Here is a 21791-nt window from a genome sequence, read left to right on the forward strand (position 1 = left end):
CTCTCCTTTTTAAAATATCAGTTGTTATTATGGGGAAAAAATAAATGTATTATCAGTTGTTATTATGGGGAAAAAATAAATGTGGAGAGCTGCTCAAAGATGAAATGTCAGAAAATAGATGAAATATAAAAACTCTTCTCCACATCCCTTGAACAAAATGTCCATTAACTCTGTTAAGATTGTACACAACACAATGCTAGTTGTCACTGTGTCTCAAGAGGACAATCTCATTTATTTTTATAAAGGCCTTCTGCAAAATCTTGATGTTTACTTAAATATTCTGTAAGCTAACATTTAGCTAGATATACACACACAAATGCATATCTCAATTTAGTACAAAACTACAGCCTAACATATATACAGAATTTTCTGTGATAAAGTAGGTTTAAAGCTTAAGGATACAATTACTTGAATATAACATCCGTTGGGAGTATATGTGATCTTACAGAGTTGCCTGGGCTGATATGTGGCTGCTGAAACTTCTTTCTAGGTGCTATCATCATTTCTAAATTGTAAAATGTTGCTGTACTCATATTTCTACTGTCGTACTGGCAGGTCAGGCTGGTTTTCATTTTGTATTATTGCCCTTTCTTTTCTAAGTGATATTACAGACTATAGAAATGTCTCCGACTATGGGCCAGTCTCGTCTATTGTCTGGAGTCTAGACAGGCTATAGAAAAATCTCTGTGACATATAATAGTCCAAACAATTTGTAGGGTTGTTTATCCCTACAAATTCACTATCAGGAGGGGGGAAAGATATACTATTTTATTGAACGTAGGTAATATTACAATCTTCCAGCCCTTCTCTGAATGGCTGAAAATCGGGATAGGCTTAGAGACTTGAACAATTCTTCCTGTATTGTTTGAACATACACAAAGCAATGTCTAGCTCAGACTTAACAAAGTCATTTAGTGTTAAGTATAGTTTTTTTTTCCTAAGTATTTTTGTAAAGCATCTTATGTTTCTTTCGAGATGAAGAGTCTTTTCTGTCTCTGCTTGCTGGCCTCTATTTTAAGACCTCTGAAGACCACAACTGTCCAATGACCAAGTCCTACAGCTGAGGTTAACCTGAGGCCCACTTCTGAGAGATGGTAGATCCCTTCCACAGCAGCTCCTGTCATTCCTATAATTACTGTTGTATCATTCACCACCGTAGAAATGACAGAAAGTAACTGTGCTTAGAAGGAAAGGGCACCCTGGAAACAACACCTTCCCAACCTTCCAAACACCCTCTGCTACAGAAAGCTGCTGGGCTCCTTCACAGGAAGCTGGCCCATTGAGAATTAGAGTTCAAACCCAAGGTCAGTGCATGGCTGATGAGAAGAAAGAAGTCTGGGCAGGAAGCAATTTAGAAAAAATATAGAAGAAGAAAAATTATGATACTGAGAACCAAATGGTCTGTCGACTGTGCTATTATATCAGCATTCGACATCGGTCCTCTTATCCTCATGGAGATTCCTCACTGGGGTCATGCTGGTCTCTGGAAAGCCAATCCAGAAAGAAGATAAAAACTCTTTTAGATAACTCTTAAACTGCAATCTTTGTAAGAAAGGAAATGAGGGCCTAGGGAGATGCTTAGCAGTTATGGTGCTTGCCTACAAAGCTTAAGGACCCAGGTTCATTTCCCCATAAACTACTTAAGCCAGATTCACATGGCAGGGCATGCAATGTGGAGTTTGTTTGCAGTGGCTAGAAGCCCTGGAACACCCATTCTCATTCTCTCTCTAAAAAATAAATAAGTAAATAAAAAAATAATAATAATAAAAGAAAGTAAATAATAGTTTGTAAAGGGGACATTATGGATCTGCTTTCCTTGGGACTGCAGTAAACTGAGTAAAAGTTGTTTTGTGGGAAATCATGGCACATTCATTCATCCATTATTGATTTGGTTGAGACTACCTTAAGGCTGGAAGGAAGGATAGAGCAGCAAATATCTTAGGCCACAGTCCTTTTCAACCAGGGACGCTGGCTACATGGGCCTAGGACCTGTAGAGTGCACAAGGCCCTGCACTCACGGGGACTCCAAGCTTGGTTTAATGCTCTGCAGCCCTTGTCTTGTAATTGGAAAACATTTTTCAACAAGGGGCTCCACATTTTTATTTTGTACCAGACCCTGCAGATTATTCAGCCAGTTCCTTTCCCAAGAATACAGACCATGAGGTAAACCAGAAATAAAATATTTTTGCTCTGACTTAATATCAATAGGGCCATCTAAGAGAAATCTATAAAAGTGTGGTTAAATAGAGTACATGCTATGTAATTTTCTTATTACACATTTATTAAAACTATTTACAAATGTAAATGAGAAAAACAAGGATTATACATCACAAGGTGCATAAAGTAGAACTGAAGCCCACGTGACACTTCTAAGTCATCCCCACACAGCTCCTTTTTCATCACATTATAATTCTTAACTTAAAGTACAATGTAACTTTTGGAAAGCTCTCCATGATGCCTACTCCATCAGATGGAGCCGGGTAGGACAGCATCTCTCTGTTGGCACCACTGGGAAGAAACACCAAAGGAGCCATCTTCATTCAAATCCAGGTAGACTTGTCTTCCTATGAGACTTGGCACTCAAGATGAGACAAGAACTGCAGAGAGGGACTCTGGTGTCACCAATCACTAACAATCATCTGCTGCCCCAGCTGAGTCTGCAGCTGCTGTGGGGAGTCCCAGCACAGTACCCCATGACCATGTCCTTCTCTGTTACGCATAATTATCCTCAGTGACTTTTACATGATGGCAGAGACAGTGGCTCAAATCCAGATTTACTGGCGCAATCTATTATAAACTTATGAGAAGGTAAACAGAGCGTTGTCTGTGAGCTCACCAGAATCAGCAGGCTGATTTTTTTCACCATCTCCCTCCACCTTCTTCTATTTTTTTACACTTAAATGGTAAAGGTATGAGCAATGTCTTTGGGCCTATGACTCGGGAGGTAAAATATAAAATCGCCTTGTTTTAGGTTAGGCCCTACAATGCTGTGTTTGTACAGCACATAGTTTTTGCTTATTTAATTTCAGCATTGTGTCTGGAAAATCCACTGTACACACTTATTTTCCCAGATAGGGGTCTATTTTCTTAGCAGAACAGGTGTTTAACTCTCCATTAGCATAAATGGAAACTATGCAAAGTACAACAAAAGACAGAGCCCCCTTTATTATCTGGCTATCGTTTGTCCTCTGTGCTTCTAAAAGTTACTTAAATAGATAGTAGTTGCATACACCATTCACATTTTCTGAAATTTAAATTAAAATACAAGCCTAGCCTCTGAGCAAGTCCTGAGACATCTCCATACTGCAGGATGTGATCTCTTTTGGCAAGATAGTGTCCCATTTAACTAATTGAAACATGGGTAAGATAACATGCCATGAATTAACCCTAAATATAAACTGAAACGTTATGTTTATATGAGACTACATTCAGAGAAAGCCATAATCATTGTTGGATTTTTTTTCTTCAAATGATGTGGGAAGACACCAAGTTTAAAGATTTAAAAATGGCATCACTCACTGCCGTGGTTCCTTGACTGAATAGCTGGCTTTTCTGTATATGTGTAACCAATTTTACCAGCGCATGGGCCAGCACATATAGAATTATTCACGTGTTCTGATGATTGATAGTCAGCCTATCTACCTGTCTTTCTTGAAAATGTGTTGTATAGAAAGCCCACTGCCATTGTCAGTGCTTCCACACTGTCACCCACAGGCGGCTGTCACAAATATCCCCTAACAACTATGTTTGCTGCTTATCTGAATTAGTTAGAATGCTGTTTGCAGCTCCAGTTTTGAAAGAAGCAGTTTCTCTTCCACCTCCTATGATTTATTTTTCCATTAACCTCTTCCAGAGAGGATTTTGTTTTCAGTGGTGATAAACACACACAGCATTCAAATCCCTGATTATATTTTTGCACTAGTCAAATGATAAAATTTAAAAATCATTTTTAGCTTAAAGTAGGATCATCTTTGTATGATTATGTAAAAACTGTGATTTGTGACAAGGATAAGAAGACTTATTCTAGCTTTATTTGTTTAATCCATTGACTAATTGCCAAATAAAATATGCATAAATCTTTAAATTTAAACTTTTTGGTAACATTACAAACAGCTCATTTAATATCACTATCTGTGGACCAAAAGAACAATAATTATTTTATTACAGATTGCAATACATTTGAGAATCAATATGTTTAAATGCCTTGAAAGATTATTGAAAAAGAACATAAAAGATCATATTTTTCTGCTAAAAGGCCAAAATGTGATTTTAATGTTCATTTGAATTTACCTTCAAGATGAAACAAAAAAAAATAGATTTAAATGTCTATTTGAAATTCCCAAAAGGAAAATGACCTATGTAATACACTTTAAAATAGTGGCTGAGGTATTATATATAATGACTATTAGAAAGTGCCTTCAGGGCTTGAGATATAGCTCAATGGTAGAGCACCTGCCTAGCATGAGAGAGGCAATAGGTTCAATCCCCAGTACCAGAAAAAAAAAAGAATTGCTTCCAACCTTTACGTAGCCAACAAGACTAAGAATGAAAAGAAATTCCAGAAGCTGTTTCTCTTGTACTTTATTATAAACCTCTGTTCAGTGTAGTAGAAACTGATAAACTAAAGGGCTAGAAGTTAAAAAGGGCTTAAGTGACATAAAATAAATATGGTATATTTATGGATTTCTCAGTGAATTACACTTAAGCAGTAATTGTTTGCTCCGTGGAGCTACTCCATGGCTTCTAGGAGGATGGGGTCGACAATTCTCAAAAGAAGCCTGAGCATTTATATAAATAACTCTCTTCTTTGGGAAGCGGCTATTCAGAACACCAAACATGAAGTTAAACTGAAATTTGGGGATTAAGTCAAACAAGAATTCATTGATGACAAGGGACCACATTTGAAGCAGGCAGTGTGGTTGCTTGCTGGGGCTGTTGTGCCTGGCTCAAGACAAGCCCAAGTAATGGCTCAGCCCTGGCAAACTCCAGAACAAGGCAAAGCTGGTGTCACTTAGCAACGCCCGGTCATGATCGTCCCAGACACCTGAGTTTCTCATTGAGGGAGCATGTCTGCAACTGGTAGGATCCTGACGGCCTTTGCAAGACTGTTTGGAGAGTTGGCAATCTTTTTTTTTTTTTTTTTTTTTTTTTTGGTAGTCATTTCTTTAGCTGATACTAAACACTACTTTTGCTTTTCCTTCAAAGAAAGAGAAGAAGCAGGTATAAGTTCTTCCATGATGCCAAACACCCAGATAAAAGCTGAAAGTCCCCAACATGGAAATTCTGGGAGGTCACTCTCCCCAGGCTTTGTCCAGCTGGCATAGGGGAGCATAGGGCTCTACCCCATGATGTACAGTCCCTTTCCACAATGTTGGAGATGAAGCTGGGCTTTGAGTTTGCATTTGCACATTGTTATGACTTCTCAGAGTCCTGTAGACGATGACTGAAGAGACAAACCATTCTGGAAACAATGTCAAAAAAAAGCTGAAAGTCCAGAGTCGAAGCTCTGTCAATTATGGCCAGATATTTGATAGCGTGGAGCAAAACATAAGGATTTACTTTGTACTTTATGATTTTGCCTAAATTTTTACTCCTAGCTACAGTGACATCCAGCAAAGTCAAAAAACACAAAAACATACTTGTATGGGAAATTTAGTGTGCTAATAAATGTAATTATAGAAAAGCAGCCACTTACAAAAAATATATTAGTTCAGTTCTTTGTCATAGTAAATTACATGTACTTAAAAATAATTTGTGTAACATATATAATTGTAATTTTAGTATTAATGTGACTTTTCTGGAAAATATGCTTAATTTAAAAAAGGAAAGGCAGCATTAATTCCAACTAATGTTATAATTAATAACTTTATAGTCAGCTTAGTAGCAATGGCTTCCATTTTGATAATTATATATGTAAAAAACATGATTAGACTAATTATTATATAGTGTATTTACTGAAGTAGCATAGACTTCTGAAAATGGACTTTTAAGATTAATAATTTTTCTAGTACTTTTTTTTCAGAATTGTTATAAAAATACTCATGACTTTTATGTGTTATGAAGCAGTTGGTTAAATGGGAAGAAAGCCCTAATATCTACTTTTATTTTAAAACCAAATTAAAGTGTGTCTATGTACTACTAAGTAAAATTCACATATTCTCGTCTCAGTGACAGGTGGTCTAATGAATAGAAGTCCTCTGAGACAAGACCTAGCTTCGTATAATCAGCCACCTTTATGATTCCTCAATGGCTTCACACTTTCATCTTCAATAGGAGCTTGGATTCACAAGCAGTTGTCAGTTATAGTGCTAATTTTTTAAGGCTGAAAAAATTGTACTTAGTTTTAGAATTTCAAAACTTCCAAATTTTATCTTGAAGACATACCAGTGAGAGCAGTAGCATCAAATCACATCTTACAAAGCCTACGGAGAGGTGGCTCCAATCTGCGGTGAATACTGGCATGCATAGGTAGCGTTGTTCCTTACATGTGTATATGGGTTGCAAGTGCCTATCTAAAATAGACTATGAAATCAAGTGTCTGTGCATGTGTGTTTATGTAAATATTCAGATTCTATGTAGAGTAGACTATCAAAAGGAAAAAATAAGCAAGTCATTATATTCCACTGTCATGGAAAGTTTATATGCATTTTCCAGAATGTCAGGTCTCAGAACATGTCTTTTAATTTTAAAACCTGGGCTGGAGGGATTGCTTGGTGGTTAAGGTGTATAACATGCAAAGCTAAAGGACCCAGTTTCTATTCCCCAGGACCCACATCAACCAGATGCCAAGGTGGCACATGCTTTTGGAGGTTGTTTCCAGCCACCGAAGGCCCCATTCTCTCTCTATCTGCCTCTCTCTCTCTCTCTCTCTCTATCTATCTATCTCTCAAATGTAAATTTAAAAAATATATTATACTTCATATTTTAAAACCTGAATTCTTTACCATTTAATAGCCAGGCTTCTTATGTTGTTCAACAAATTTTATTTTTTCACCTCTAAGCAAAAACACTGATCAGTGGCTGTTCCTAAACAATTTTTCCTCACAAGAAGCTAGTCATTTTCTAATTAAGTCTTTTATTTTTATTGGTCTCATCATTAATTTCCCTTGATAGAAAATGCACACTTTTAGCATAAAAACTAACCATTTATTTTGATTTAAAAAATATCATGTTGGCAACCCTTTTATAACCTTTGGAGTGCCAAGTCCACAGAAACAAGCAAAGGATGTCCTTGACATCTGTCTATTAGAACAGACTTTGTTGAACACAATATATGAAATATTAGGAATTGAGCAAATATTATATGAGTGAAATAATGATTCCTATAGAAAATTTAGGAGGGAGAAAGAAATTAAATGAAAGTTAAATTGTGCAAAGAATTCAGAGAGCAGTCAAAGATTGCAGATTGATGGATAGGGAAATCCTAGCTACATTTGCACAGAAAAGGATATTTAGGAATTATGTTGAAGAGTCTATTTTACCTTCTTCCCCAATATTTACCTTCTCTCTCTCCTCTCCTGTGCTTTTAAAAGTACTTGGCCACTTGTGTAGTGAAAGCATAATCGTTGATTCGAACAGTTGTCAAGACACTGGTAAATGATTCCTTTTCATTGTGCTTTTTTTTTTGGACACTGTAGATATGATCAATCATGAACTGCATTTATAAAAATACCTCTTGTGCCCAAACATTCAGTAGGAGGGAATGACATGTCTTTTATTACTCTGGTAAATGTTTTTTAAGGTATTTAGAATAAGCCTTCTTTTTGTCAAAACTACTTTAGATGCAGTGGTTGCTAGGAATTTACCAGAAAACCTATAGTCAGTAATATCAGGCAAAGAAAGGATGCATGGGTAGTCAGCTAATACGACTGAGAAGCTTGAGTTGCACTTGCCTTTTCTTTTCCCTGCCCTTTTCTTGGTGTTTTGTGCTATAAAAAAGAGCCAATTGAAGTTTAAAAAGTTTATTTTCCATCATTGCCCATTAGCCATTTTGCTCAACATTTTCTTTTGGACTAAGAAATAGATTGTGCCAAGTACTAGACAAAATAATAATACTTACAGGATCTCTGAAGCGAGGAAGATGATGGGATTTCAATACAAGTACAAACAAGGACATCTTTAGGTCTGAGTGAACCAGCTTCCTTAGCTGTTTTTTTTCCTCCATAAGTTAAAAAAACTTCAGAATTTTGGCATGATGCCTTGCTAAGTGTTAACATCAAGACTATTTTTAAGTGTTAATTTTTTAACATAAATGTTTTAAAATGAATTGATATGTCCTTTGATATGTGCTGGCTTACTGAATTTGATATAAACCCATGTTCCTTACCACTTACTTTTTTTTTTATGTCCTTCATTCTCCTTCATTTGGAGATAATGGATTTTGTTTGTTGTTGTTCTGCATAACATGCAATAAAAATAAAACAACCATTCAAATATACAGTGAAGAGGGCCTTTGGCAAATAGGTGTCCAGCTTCATGGGCAGATTGAGTGTCCCTTCTTTTAGATGGGATTTGCAGACAAAAATGTAACATAACAATAGACAGTATCAAGGTGGACTAGGCTAGGGAGTCACTACACCTAACAGCAGTTTTAACCTCCTGACTGGTGATGGCAGTCTACAGAGCAGGCTGACATGTGTCCCCCTTTCTCGGCTTCTCTGGAACTGCCCAGAAGACAAAGCTACCACAATATATCTTTTTGTGGCCGAACACTGCAGTATATTTACACCTTTTGTAGACTACATTCTGGCTTGCGATTCTGGTTGGTGGTTTCATCCATTGTTAACAGGGATGCTGGCCTTGCCTCTCCGGAGAGTTAAACACAGTGGAGCTGGATTTATGTGAAGCGGGTCTGCCTGGCCTGATCGGGTACGGCTGTTTCACTGCTTATTACCTCCCGCTTTGTTCCCATCTGTGTGTGTGGCAAAGGGAATTGTCCTAAAAATATAGGCTTTCTCTGAACACAAACGTGTATTTGTATCCTAGTAGGTGAATATTTTCTTGAATTTGGCCTCCATTAATAATTGTATATTTTTAAAGCTGTTTACAGATAAGAAAGGTTGAGCTCTTGTTCTGTGTACACTGACATAAGTTTCCCAGCTTCTGTACATGCACTAAAAATGGTGTGTATTAAAGTGAAAAGGTCATTCGTATGATAACTTTATAACAGAAAACTTTAATGTTGTTTCTAGAACAGAAGATAAGGTTGTCTGTTCAGAATCAGTGGTTAACATAATAGTCCCACAGATTTTTTAACCACTCCATTTAATTGAAAGATTACAAAGATGTTGAGGAACCACATATCCACAGAATATTTATCTGGAAATGTGGAGTCCTCCTCATGTAATTTATTTACCATGATTAATGCATCTGAGAAACCAAACTGAAATTATGGAATAGTTTTCTAATTCTTAATTAGCCAAGAGGTTTTAAATTAACCTTCTTTTGTAAAACAATGCTTGAGACAAATATTTATACTATAAAAATATTCTTAGGTAGACTTGCTTTAAATACTGCAGCTATTTAATAATCTATAGAAATGGCCCCAGAAAGTATAGTCTTTACTGCAGCTATTTCAATTCAGCTGCTAGGTTCTATAAACTTTTAACATTTACTCAAAATCAAGGGATGTTTGACTGAGGGCTGTTCAGAATGGTTAGCTGAGCGCTTATAAAAAGGGACACATGAATGACATTTGTGTATTTAACCCCAATATTAAAAAGTCACTTGATTTTTATAATAGGTGTTTAGCAGTAACCAAGCCTTACAACTTGAGGTAAAAATGTTGAATCCTGCTGTAGAAAATGGTACAACAAGGAAATAGCTGATTAGGATATATTGCTAATATGTGAAAAACAAAAATATATGCATATTTATGTGCATATTTCAGTTAGCCCATGAAAGTTAGCTAGTGTTAAAAATACCTATTAAGGAAGTCAACTGTGTAACTGTTTATGAAATAAAATGTGGTAACCAAGGTAAACTTCCAAAAAAGGCAGGCTTATGTAGATAAAGAGAAGAAATGGGAGAAAAAAGGAAAGGAAAAGAAACAAGAAAATAAGATTTGAGGAGAAATTACAAAGAAACATCATTGATTCAGGGTTTATATTGTGTCAGTCATCATGCTACCTGCATTGTGCTCTTTGTTTTATTTCATATTTATATCAGCCATGTAAAACTGGTCCTAAAATTTTTTTACGCAAATGAGAATGAGCAGAGACATTTCCTAAAGACATATATGGAATGAGTGAGAAACTAGTGGATCATGAATTTGCTGCTATCTGGGGTGGACAAAAGTCAACCCTGGCTTTGTTCTAAAAGTAGCTGTAATCTGCCTCCTTTAAGGTACCCAAGGTGCTCAGCATGACACCCCCAGTGTCAAGCTGATGAGTATTAGATTAAGCAGAGACAGAGTCCAGAAACAACCACTCCTCTCTGTCCGCTCAGCCAGAGACGGCAGGAGAGATCTGTGACCAAGCCCACGGAAGCCGAAGAACAGTCATGGGGCTAGGCTCAACATCCCATGTTCATGTTTTCACCCACATTTTTTGCACTTTTTCTCTTTAGTTTTGACCGTTTACCTGCCAGGAATCTTTGATGATTGCAAACAATCTTTAGAATCTTTGAGCAGGTGATTCAAAACGCATTACCTGCCTGTCATTCTACCACAGAATATTGGCATTTCGTAAAAGGGAAGGTGTAGATGGCCTTGCATGGAAATTATATGATCGTAAGCAAATTACTTAGCTTCCTCTACCTCTTGTTCTTGCATGATAAAAATAGGACTACACTCTGATTCTTAACATTCTCATAGCAATCAGAATTAATTCTTAGAGAAAAAAATATATGCAGAAAAAGTAGTGTTGATACACGCATGAAACCTATTTCTGGCTTTTATCAGCTGGTTTCATCTGAGTGACAATTGGAAGTGTGACTATTGCCTGCTGGACTCATCATCCTTCTTCACTCAGATTGCCTCCACATCCTCTCCTCATCTCTATTGATAAATGGTCAGATGTCACCATCCCCATTTTACAATTGAGGCAACGAGAGGTTAAGTACGTGGTCATTGCTAGCAACACAGAAGAGAGCAGGACTTGAGTCTCCTGTCCACATCTGAGCTTCATTTTCCCTGCCTCCTTAAGGACAAATTGCTGCCTCGGTAACTACCTTTGGCCTTCTGTCCCTCACCTGTAAATAGGGTCATCCCATATCTACAAAAGGTGAGTGGTTTTTGAGCTAAGATTTTATTATCCCAGGAATCAAGGCCCTGAGTGCTTTGGGTATTAAAATACTTTATACATTTAGCAAAAAAAAAAAAAATCATCTGTTGGGATGGATTGGTTATTGGTGAACTCTGTTCTAAGGGAGCAGTGGGAAAGTATGAGTCATCCGTGACTTCTGATTTGAGTCCAGCAGATGAATCTGAAGTTGAAAATGTTTCCAGATCCACTCGGGTTCAATACTGGGAAAATTTTGCAAGCCTTCTTTATGCATTCCTTTGATTTCACTATGGATTATAGTCTTTTTATCACTTTTCATTTGTACATTGAGAAAGGGTCTCATGTAGCCCAGGCTAAAACTTTCTATGCAACAAAGGATGATTTTGAACTTCTCATCTTCCTGCCTCTGCTCCCCAAGTGCTGGGATGACAGGCATGAAGCATCATACCCTGTTTTCATGTATGTGTAATTGATTTTAATTCTTCATCACCACTAGAAATATGAATGTTTTTATAATTCAGGTAGCTGTTCAGAAATTATTCTGAACAATTGTTTACAGGAGAAAGTATCTGTAGTGAGACCCCAACACTCTACAGTTAGCTTTTCATGCTTTGATAGAAACTTGAAGAAAGTTTGCAATAGTTGCCTACCATATGCTCTCTGCTACTTGCTTATGAAACAACAGATTTTCAAGAAGTATTGCCATTATCACTGTAAGACGATACATTTCAAGCTACTCATTTTTGAACATTAGTGAAAGTGAAAAGATTCATCTCTGCTAGTAGTCACACATTTTGACTTACAAATCCACAATTAATTTTAACCTATATTTTCATGGGCATCATATTGCAAAAGGGTTCTCACCGTATCTTTAATTCTAATGTAGTGCCTGGAATAGAAGTGGTGCTTGAGCAATGCTGAGAGACTGAATAGTGGATAAACTCAGGTGCTACTTAGGATAAAGATCACATCATTCCTTAACAGGAACACAGCTTTTTCCTATTCAGTGAAAAGCCAAGATTAGATTGGGGACAGTCACAATGCACTTATACCAGACACCCCTCTAGTCCAAGTGTCATGGTGAGAAGAGGTATAAACTACAAAGATTTAGGAGGATAGTTCTGTCCCAACTGATCTTATTTATAGCCACAGATGTGAAGTGACAATAGTAGTCTAGGTTTTTGTTAGGGCACTTGTTTGGTCTTACCTACTAGTCATTCACATGCCAAAAAATTAATACTTTGGGTGTAGAAACAGCCCGTGAGTACACATTTACACATTCAAGCTAAGATTATACTTAAAGTGCTTCCTGATGTGATACTTAATTCTAAAAATGGAGCAGTCTGCAATGGAACTTCACCTTCTAAATCTAACATTGTACTCACATTGGGTTATTTTTATAGCCAACAAGATGAAAAGGTATGATAGGATGAGGCAGGTAAAATATACTTCAAAGTTTTAGAAGAAATTGTGTTTTCCTCATGTAATACTCTAAAATTTGGTGTGTACAACACAAACATACTTTTAGTGAAATAGCTGGTATTCTAGGGAGGAAGAGACTTGGTAGAACAAATTTGCTTGAAAACCAAGCTTTGTTATTCTTTTGTGTGTTGCTACACAAAACTTTAGCCTATCAATAAGAGAAAAAATATCAAATATTATGAAACTATTTGTGAAGATAAATCTGTATATTTAAAGGCACATGTGGGTAGTAAAGTGATATTAGTTTCATCCCCTGGAAGAGGCCAAGTTTAGTTTGATTACCAGGATTGTTTTGTTTAGCAGAAACACTTAGGTTTGATAAAATTAATTCTAAGACATTAGATATGCAATTTTATGTAGCATAAATGATACCCAATTTATGCCCAAGCTTTATCTGGGCACATATTCCAATCTTAATATATTCCATAACCTTTACAAGGGCAATTTCTTAATCATCTTTCCAGTTCTACTACATGAAATGATGTCAACATATTTACTTATTTTTCTGTTTTGGTATGTCAATCCTATGTATTGCTAGCAATAAAATATTACATAGGGTATCATATGTTAATTTAAATTTTTGCTGTGTTAATCAAGCAAGCTCCTTTAAGTACTAAGCAATCTCTCCATCCCTTTGCTGTGTTAATCAACAGTCCCTTGACTTTGTTTATTTGGAAGCCATCCTTGGCTCTCTAAGGGCAATATGCTATTTGGACTGGTTATGACCTGCTTTTTGCCCACTATTTAAAGTTATGAAGGTATGAATTACTTGAGCTTTATTCTCACCTTATATGACAGAAGATTAATGTTCCTATGATTAGGTTTCTGTCTCTCCTTAGGCTTTTGTTTTGTGGTTCTTTTTGGTAATACTCAGTCACATGTTGGAAGAGGGAAAAAGCACAGTAGACCTATTCTTCCATCTAAATGATACCAACCCTTGTGTGATTATGCTTTTGGTTAGCTTAGCTATTTTGTATATTTTATTTGGGGGATCTCATTTCCCCAGGGAAATCTAAAATTATCTAAAATTGAAGACAAAAATCAAGAATAGTGAAATATAGGAAAAGAGCTCAAAATATGGAAAATGGTCTGAGCCAAGAGGTAACGATGTCATTCAATATTATTGTGAACTCATTTTTTGAAAAAGAAATTTAGATTCATTTAGATAACTAGAGAACTATTTCACCATTCTAAAACTTATTCATATGGCTAAATTATAATTCTCATTGGTACAACATTTTTGAAAATAAGCTGAAGAACTTACTTCCCCCACCTGTACATCATTTCCAGAATTATATTCTTGCAACATTTGGCCTCGGTACTAGAACACTAACTTAAGGACATATTTAAGCGAATGCCATTGCCACTCTTCATAAGTTTTCTTGAGCAGATAATGTCAGGGAGATTCATTTCGTACAATAAAAAAAGTTCTAATCATCTGGCTCTGGGTAGTGAGCAATTTTCTAGCTATAGAAGTTTGTTAAATGCTTAGATTTATTTTTTCCTCTTTTTATTTCTAAGAATGTATATTGATTGAAGTGAATGTCTTCATAATGTTTATGGGGTATGTGGATAGCATATACAGTACTAGTATGTAGATGGATTGATCAGACCATGTTATAGAGTAAAACTCTGAGAAAATGACTATAATGTCTAAATCAATTTTATTGTATGTGAAATCCTTCAGGCTTCTACTCAGTCCTATTTTTCATCTTCAAATAATTTTCTCTTCTATTTCAAACACTTGTCTGATATCTTCAAGCAATTCATTTCTGATGCTATGTAGTAAAATCATAACCTTTTAAAATGGCTAACAAAACTTCTTATGCACAGTTTTCATGGAGGAGTGTGTTAATTCTTCCTCACTGAATTCCAAATACTAGAAGACATTATTTGTGAAACTTCATAAATCCTCCTTCTTGGCAAATCAATATAACATACTAATTAAGGATCCAGACTGGATTACATTGGCAAAGATATTTGGTAGAATATTTTTCTCATGCCTTAATTTCTTTCTTTTTAAATCGTGTGTGTGTGTGTGTGTGTGTGTGTGTGTGTGTTTGTGTGGTATTTATTTAAATGTGTGTGTTCATATAGCTGTGCACGTGCCATGGCACACATGTGGAGGCCAGAGGACAACTTCAGGTGTCAGTTCTCACCCTCTACTTTGAGGCGGGGCTTCTTTTTGTAAAAGTATTTCACCACAGCAGACACTAGGCTATCTGGCCTGTGAGCTTCTAAGATGCTGCTGCCTACCCTCTCACCATGGGAAGACTAGGATTACAGATGCTTGCTACTGTGCCTAGCTTTCAAATGTTGAGTTCTGGAGATCTGAACAGCAAGCACATTTACACATTGAGCCATATCCCCAAACCCTTCATTTTTTTCTTTTGCTTCTATAATATGAAGATGTTCTGTTCACATACTTGGGATAAACTTACCCTCCATAGGGTTGTTGTCAGGAATGAGGTAATATATGTAAAGCACTGAGAACAGAATCCTTGGTAAATGGTAGTTGGAGCTACAGTTATTCATAGCTATCATCGTGTAAGCTTGCTGGAAAAGCTTGAACATGACTTCATACTAGGAAAACTTCTGTGCATATGTAAGCTATTCTTTTGCCATATATTGATGCATTAATGTCACTTTAGGAAAAAGGACCAATAGCATTGATTAGAAAGAAAATAACATAGCGATTTTGAAATCTTGGTTAAATAAGCAGTTTTTATTTGCTGAATTCACTGAAAATTTGACCTAAGAACAAAACACTTTCATTACTAAAAGTGCTTTAATGTGTGATGTGAGTATTCAGCTAACACAAGATCTAAAAGTTTCATAAATTCCATGAGTAGTGTTGCTTCTGGGAGTGACATTATTTTCTGAAGTTTGTTGGAGCCACACTTCAGATCTTCCTTGATTGGTTTTCTTATTCTCCAGAGGAAATGTCCACCTTGGGAGGAAATACCATTTGGGCATGGAGACTTGCAAGATGCAGGAGATGTCTTATTCATCATTTCTGTATTGATTTGCTTTGTAGCTTGCAGTGCCCCATAATGATGAATGGACACGGTTTGCCAGGACCCTGGTGGAGATTCGGGCCAACAGAGCTGACAGCGAGGAGGAGGGCACCGTTGAATTATCTGCCTAGATGTGAAAAGAAGGCACTTCTGTGAAGCCTGTGCCTTCACCTGCTCGAACCCAGAATCTGCGCTCAGATTCATTGTGCTGTGCTCATTGTCCATTCACTATCAGTATTGCTTGACATTTTGGGTGCCATATTGTGTTAGCCTTCCCCAAATCTTCCAAGTGTATTCCTTCTATGCTTTCTACCCACCTGAAATTCAGCAGAGCATTGCTATCTTTATATTGCTGTCTCAAAAATAAAAAGGTTGTTGGGGGGACCCTTAGGGGCTAGGGGCTTAGTTGTTGCCTTTTAACTACTTAGTAGCTGTATTTAATAGCTGGAAACCTCTGGTTAAATTTGTGCTTACATGTACTTCTGGTATAGTCCTATTAAATCCATATGAAGCCAGATAGATTGGGTGCAGATGTGGCGAGCCTCACGGTATGGTACAGGGCCAAAGACTTGCGATGTGGTGTTTTACATGGTGACTCACATTATGAATGGATTTACTACAAGAACATTGCTGCTTCTTATTTATTGTAGCGTGCTGCATGGAACATATTTATTTGAAAGCATTAAAATAAACGATCCTAGAGCATGTGCATAATGAGAGGACTGTATTTTTTCTGCTGCTGTTGAGGTTACATTAAATTCCAAATTACAATTACAGTATGCCAGTTCCACTGAGAACACAAAGTCTTTAGAGGTTTGTTGTAGTGATTGGAATGACTTTTAATGCCTATTATTTCTATGTATTTTAACAATATTTCAAATGTACTTGACCATTGATACTTGTCATTTAAGCTAGCACAGCCCAACAAACATTTTGTGGTTCCTAAATATGACACCAGTATTGCCAATAAAATGTTCTGACACCTGCAATGATATAGGTAAATCTTCTGCTTACAGAAAAACCTGATGTGAATTTTGCTTTGACAATGGGTGAAAGAGATGCTTGAGGGCCATGTTAATAATTGGACATGAATTATTATTATTATTATTATTATTATTATTATTATTATTATTATTATTTTGAGATGGAGACACATGTAGCCAGATTGGCCTCTAAGTTGCATTGTAGCTGAGGATGACCTTTAATTTCTTGATCTCACTGCCTGTAGCTCCTGAGTGCTTGAATTACAGGGTGAGCTACCACTAACTCAAGGTTTCCTATAAATGCTAAGCAAACACTCTACCAATTGACCAACATCCCCAGCCCCTGAATAAAGAATTTTAGGCAACCAGCCAGGTGGGCTTAAACCAAGACTCCTATTTATTTGAGAGAGACAGAGTCAGATAGAGGGAGAGAGAAGGAGAGAGAGAATGGGTTCACCAGGGCATCAAGCCACTGCAAATGAACTCCAGATGCATGCACCATCGTGTGCATCTGGCTTATGTGAGTTTTGGGGAATCAAGTTTAGGTCCTTTGGATTTACAGGCAAATGCCTTAACCACTTAGCCATCTCTCCAGCCCCCTAGTTTTTTTTATGAGGGTACCACATGTGCAGGGTTTATGTGGCGGGGGGGGGGGAGGGGGTTGTTAATGGCCTCACTTTTGCCTCTTTCACCAGTGCCACTAAACCTAAATGCAATTTCAAATGGTAAAATAAAGTTCTATACAGTTCTACTTTTAATTCACTCTAGACATGTTAATTATTGCTGTTAAAACAGGAAATATGCTTATAATCAACTCTAATGATATCATAATTTCTTTTTGTTTTTCTAAGGTAGGGTCTCACCTTGCCCCAGGTTAAAACTCAATCTGTAGTATAGTCTGGCCTCAAACTCACAGCTAACCTCTTACCTCAGCCTCCCAAGTGCTGATCGTTGGGAGTAAAATTGTGTGCCGCTTTGCCCTGCTCAACCTTAGTAATTTTTAAATGTTCATTTCATTCCTGTTGAGAGCAAAAATAATAGTAGTTAAATTATTTTTTAAAACATTTATTGGACTGGAGAGATGGCTTAGCAGTTAAGGTGCTTGTCTGCAAAGCCAAAGGACCCAGGTTCCATTCCTTAGGACCCATGTAAGCCAGAAACACAAAGTGGCACATGTGTCTGCAATTCTTTTGCAGTGGCTGGAGGCCCTGGCACACCTATTCTCTCTGTGTGTCTACATATCTCTCTCTTTTTCACTCTTTCTCTCTCTCTCTCTCAAATAAATAAACAAATTTATCAATAGGCTTTTCTTAGGAAGAAAATTACCATTGACATTTTCTTAATAGTAACTGCTTTAGCTAAGATGTCATATCTTTTTAAGATAAGGATACCTAGAATGCCTATTAAATTTGCTCATAAACACAAATTAACATTGCACCTACACACATACTTAAATTCAGTAGGTTGAAGTATGAAGATAAACATATGGAAACAGAAACATTTTCTGTTTTGGTAAGGGAAGGTTCAATTTTATCTTAAGGAGTAAAGGCATTGATATTATGAAAATATTTAAATAGGCCTTTTGCTTATGAAAAGCCAACCAAAATACTACTATAATGTGGAGAGGTATAAGAGAGAAAAAAATGTTTTTAAAAAATCTAGTATAAAGTACTGGGAAACAATTCTTAACATACACTAAAATATCTAAGCATAAACCAGAGTGAAAGAATGAAGTCCATGAAATGCACAGGAGCCAGAGTGACTTGGGGCTGGCACATGGGAAACCACACGTTATGTGTTTACTTACCCCTGAGGTAGCTAGTGTCCAAGCCACTCCTCAGATCTCGTCTCTCTAACCTTGTGGTGAATGTAGGCTAACCTTGAATAGCTGATAGAATTTTGGGGAATTGATTCAGTTTGTACAGTTGTATTACAACACCACAGACTGAAGGCTTAAATGATACACATTTATTTTCTCACAGTTATGGAAACTGGGAAGTCCAAAGTTAAGTCCAAAGCCAGCAGATACAGTGTCTGATGCATTTTCTTTGTTTGCATTGCAGATGGCTTGTCCTCACATGGGACACAGAGACCATCTTTCTCATGTATTTGTCTTCTAAGGACATTAATCTCATTCAAGAGGGCTTTACTCACATGACTTGATTACCTCCAAGAGGTCTTACCTCAAAAGTCATTGCTTATCTAGAGAGATGGCTCAGTGGTTGATGCATAAACATGAGGGTCTGAGGGGACCTGGAATTGCCAAATTCAAATCTCCAGATCCAATGGAAACAGCTAAGCTTGGCCATGTGTGCCTGTAACTCCAGCCCCTCAAAGGGGAGCAGAGGCCAGAAAATTGCCTGAGCTCATGAAAAACAGCAAGCTCCCCTATCAGAATGCAACTCCAGCTCAAAATGAGAATAGGTGGAAGAACCCTGGAGTGGACACTCAACATTCTACTCCAGCCCCCCGGGTGACTGTCCCTGCTGCAGGTGTGTGCAAGGGCACATACATGTGCACACACCACATATGCCTCTCAGGTCACACACACCCATATATATACAAGCAAAAAAAAGCCACAAGCATTACTTTGTGGATTAAGGCCTCAATTATGAATGGAGGAGCATAAACATTTAGCCTGCAGCTCAAGACAAGGTTATAAGACTTAAAGCTTCCTTCCAGCTCACTTTGCACTCTCATCCTTGGTTCCTGTGGTTAACCCACAGCTATTCATGTCATGTCAGCTGATGGCTCAGATGGAATGCAGTGGCCATGAAAATGTGCCTGTCACTGATAATTCAAGCTCCTTTGCTCAGAAATTCACCATCATGGATTTCATAGCCAAGATCATACTTCCCACAGGATGCATCCAGCTAAGACATTTATAGCATGGAGATTAGGCATGCTTGTACAATGGGGGTCACAAGACTTCTCCAAGGTAACTTTGACTCAAGAGGTCCTTTTCACTTTTGCTAAAACTTTCTCAGAACTATACTGTAGTCTAAGTTCCCAGAGTTCCCTCCCTTTCTTCATTCTTTCCTTTGTATATATAAAAGATTGGCTTATATAGCGGTGACTAAGTGACAAACAATGACAATCTGCACACCAAAGAAGCAGAGAACCAAATAGCTGCTCAATCCAGAAAAAAATGGATACCTCCGCAGTCCCAGTTCAGTACTGAAATCCTGGAAGCATCCTAGAGAGCTACTGGTATTGACTCCACACTGGAAGGCCAAAGAAGCTGGAGTTTGACATCAGCACATGATGCTAGCCACAGGGATATATGCACTCTCTCAGGAAGAAGAAGCAAAGGCATAAACGTGCTTCCTTTTTCTTTCAGATCTCTGGAGTGCCCAAGGAAGGTGCTGCCCACTTTGAGAGTAGGACTTCCCTTCTCATTAAACCTCTGAAAATGCCCTCATAAACATGTGTCTCCTAGGTGATTCTAAGCCCCACCAAGTTTGCAATGAAGACAATTATCATATGTGCTACTGGTATGATTATGCACTGCAGGGTGTGAGAAATCCATTCAAGAAAGATGTGCAGACCAACTGCTTCAGTGAGATTTTGGGAATCCCCAACCCTGTCAGTAATCAGGAGCATAGAGGAGAAACTCTGTCCAAAGTGAAAACAATAAACTGCTGGAGTTTAGAACTCTCAACACATAGAAGAAATCCCAGCACTCAGGAGCCTTTTGGGCTTCTGAAGTCCAAACATTCCACATCTGAGAATACTGCTCTAGTCTATATATCAGGTGGAATGGAAGGATTTTGGTGGAGCTCAGAATGGGCAAAAGTTTTGCGGCAGGTCCTCAAGGTAGCCAAAGGAGCTTTATTGCTTGAACAGTACCAGAAGTAGATGCCAGTACACTGTACACAGCAAGGTGAGGAAAAATGTAGTGTGTAACACTGGAATAATCCTTAAAGAAATTACAACCTTGGCTCAGGGGATTCTGAAGGAAGGCCATGCATTCTGAAGAGTAGAAATGGAGTCCTTACCATAGGCCATGGACTTACCATGCATTCAAATGCCCATTATAAGTTGAGGTGGGACTGTACTGCCAAGTTAGAAAGTTAGACACATATAGAAAACACAAACCCTTTGTAATGGAAATAGGGAACTGGGAGGTACACAACGCAATGAGAACGTCTGAGTAAGGTGCACACACAAGCAGTCCAGTATCACACAACATAATTTTACCAGCTCATCTCCCCGAGGCTTGCACATTTTGTTATGTGTGAGCAGGCACACTCTGCATGATAGCGGGAGGAGGAGGAAAAGATCAGAGCCTTGACAGGCAGTGCAGAGAAAGAAACTCTTCACTGAGCAGAGCTTTGGATTGTGCACCCATTTGTCCACTTTGGGTGGAAGGAGAGATGGCCAGAGGCAAGTTGATATGCAGCCTAGATAGGCCATAGCATCACTGTCACAGTGCTTGCAAGAACCCTGTCACTGATCTCTCTGCTTCCACTTTCACCCCTTCAGTTTCCCCTCAATATAGCAACGTAAATGATGTCGTTCTGATTCTCAGTTCCCTCAACTCAGAGCCTCACTTCCCTTGTAGAAATAGTTGATTCTTAGTGGGCACACTCTCTAAGTGATTCAACCTTTATTACTCCCCCTCTTCCTGCTGTAATAATTACTTTTCTCCTTGCTGTGACAAAAACACCTGGCACAAGAAACTGAAGGAAGGAAGGGCTTTTTTGTTTGATTTTGGCTCTTGATTCAAATGTCCAATATAGTCCATCATGCTGGAGAAGGCATGATGGTTGGCCACATTGTTTGTAGTCAGGAAGCAGAAAGGGACAGGAAGTGGGGCCAGGCTATAAAATCTCAAGTCCTACACCCAGTGACCCACTTTCTCCAGGGAGTCTCCACTTCCTAAGAGTTCTACAAACATTCTCAAACTGCACTCTCAGCTGGTGTGTGTGGGGGGAAGATGTCAACTGTTGAAACACATGAATCTATGGTAGATCTTTCATATTCAAACTACAACACCCCACCTCACCTCACCACTGGTCTTAGCTCAGTGACTCAAACTTCTAGAGTTTCCTCACTATTTTTTTTTTTTTTTTTGACACATCTAA

At 37.8% G+C, this 21791-nt stretch overlaps 1 protein-coding gene and 1 non-coding gene across 7 annotated transcripts in view; both read left to right on the forward strand.

The window, feature by feature from the left end:
- The window catches only part of Dync1i1 (dynein cytoplasmic 1 intermediate chain 1), a 316826-nt gene extending 300116 nt beyond the window's left edge, over window positions 1–16710 (forward strand). For all 6 annotated transcript variants that reach the window (XM_045160369.1, XM_004656201.2, XM_045160367.1 and 3 more), the window contains one exon: window positions 15742–16710. In XM_045160369.1, coding sequence (XP_045016304.1) covers window positions 15742–15852 — 111 coding nt within the window. In that variant the 3' untranslated portion in view covers window positions 15853–16710. The remainder of the gene's footprint in view (window positions 1–15741) is intronic.
- Window positions 5270–5473, forward strand: LOC123464249. The gene has a single exon (XR_006639479.1). It is a non-coding gene; the product is annotated as a small nucleolar RNA SNORA73 family (small nucleolar RNA).
- Window positions 16711–21791: the final 5081 nt, after the last annotated feature.

This window comes from Jaculus jaculus, chromosome 10 (genome assembly GCF_020740685.1).
Source record: "Jaculus jaculus isolate mJacJac1 chromosome 10, mJacJac1.mat.Y.cur, whole genome shotgun sequence".
Taxonomy (NCBI): domain Eukaryota; kingdom Metazoa; phylum Chordata; class Mammalia; order Rodentia; family Dipodidae; genus Jaculus; species Jaculus jaculus.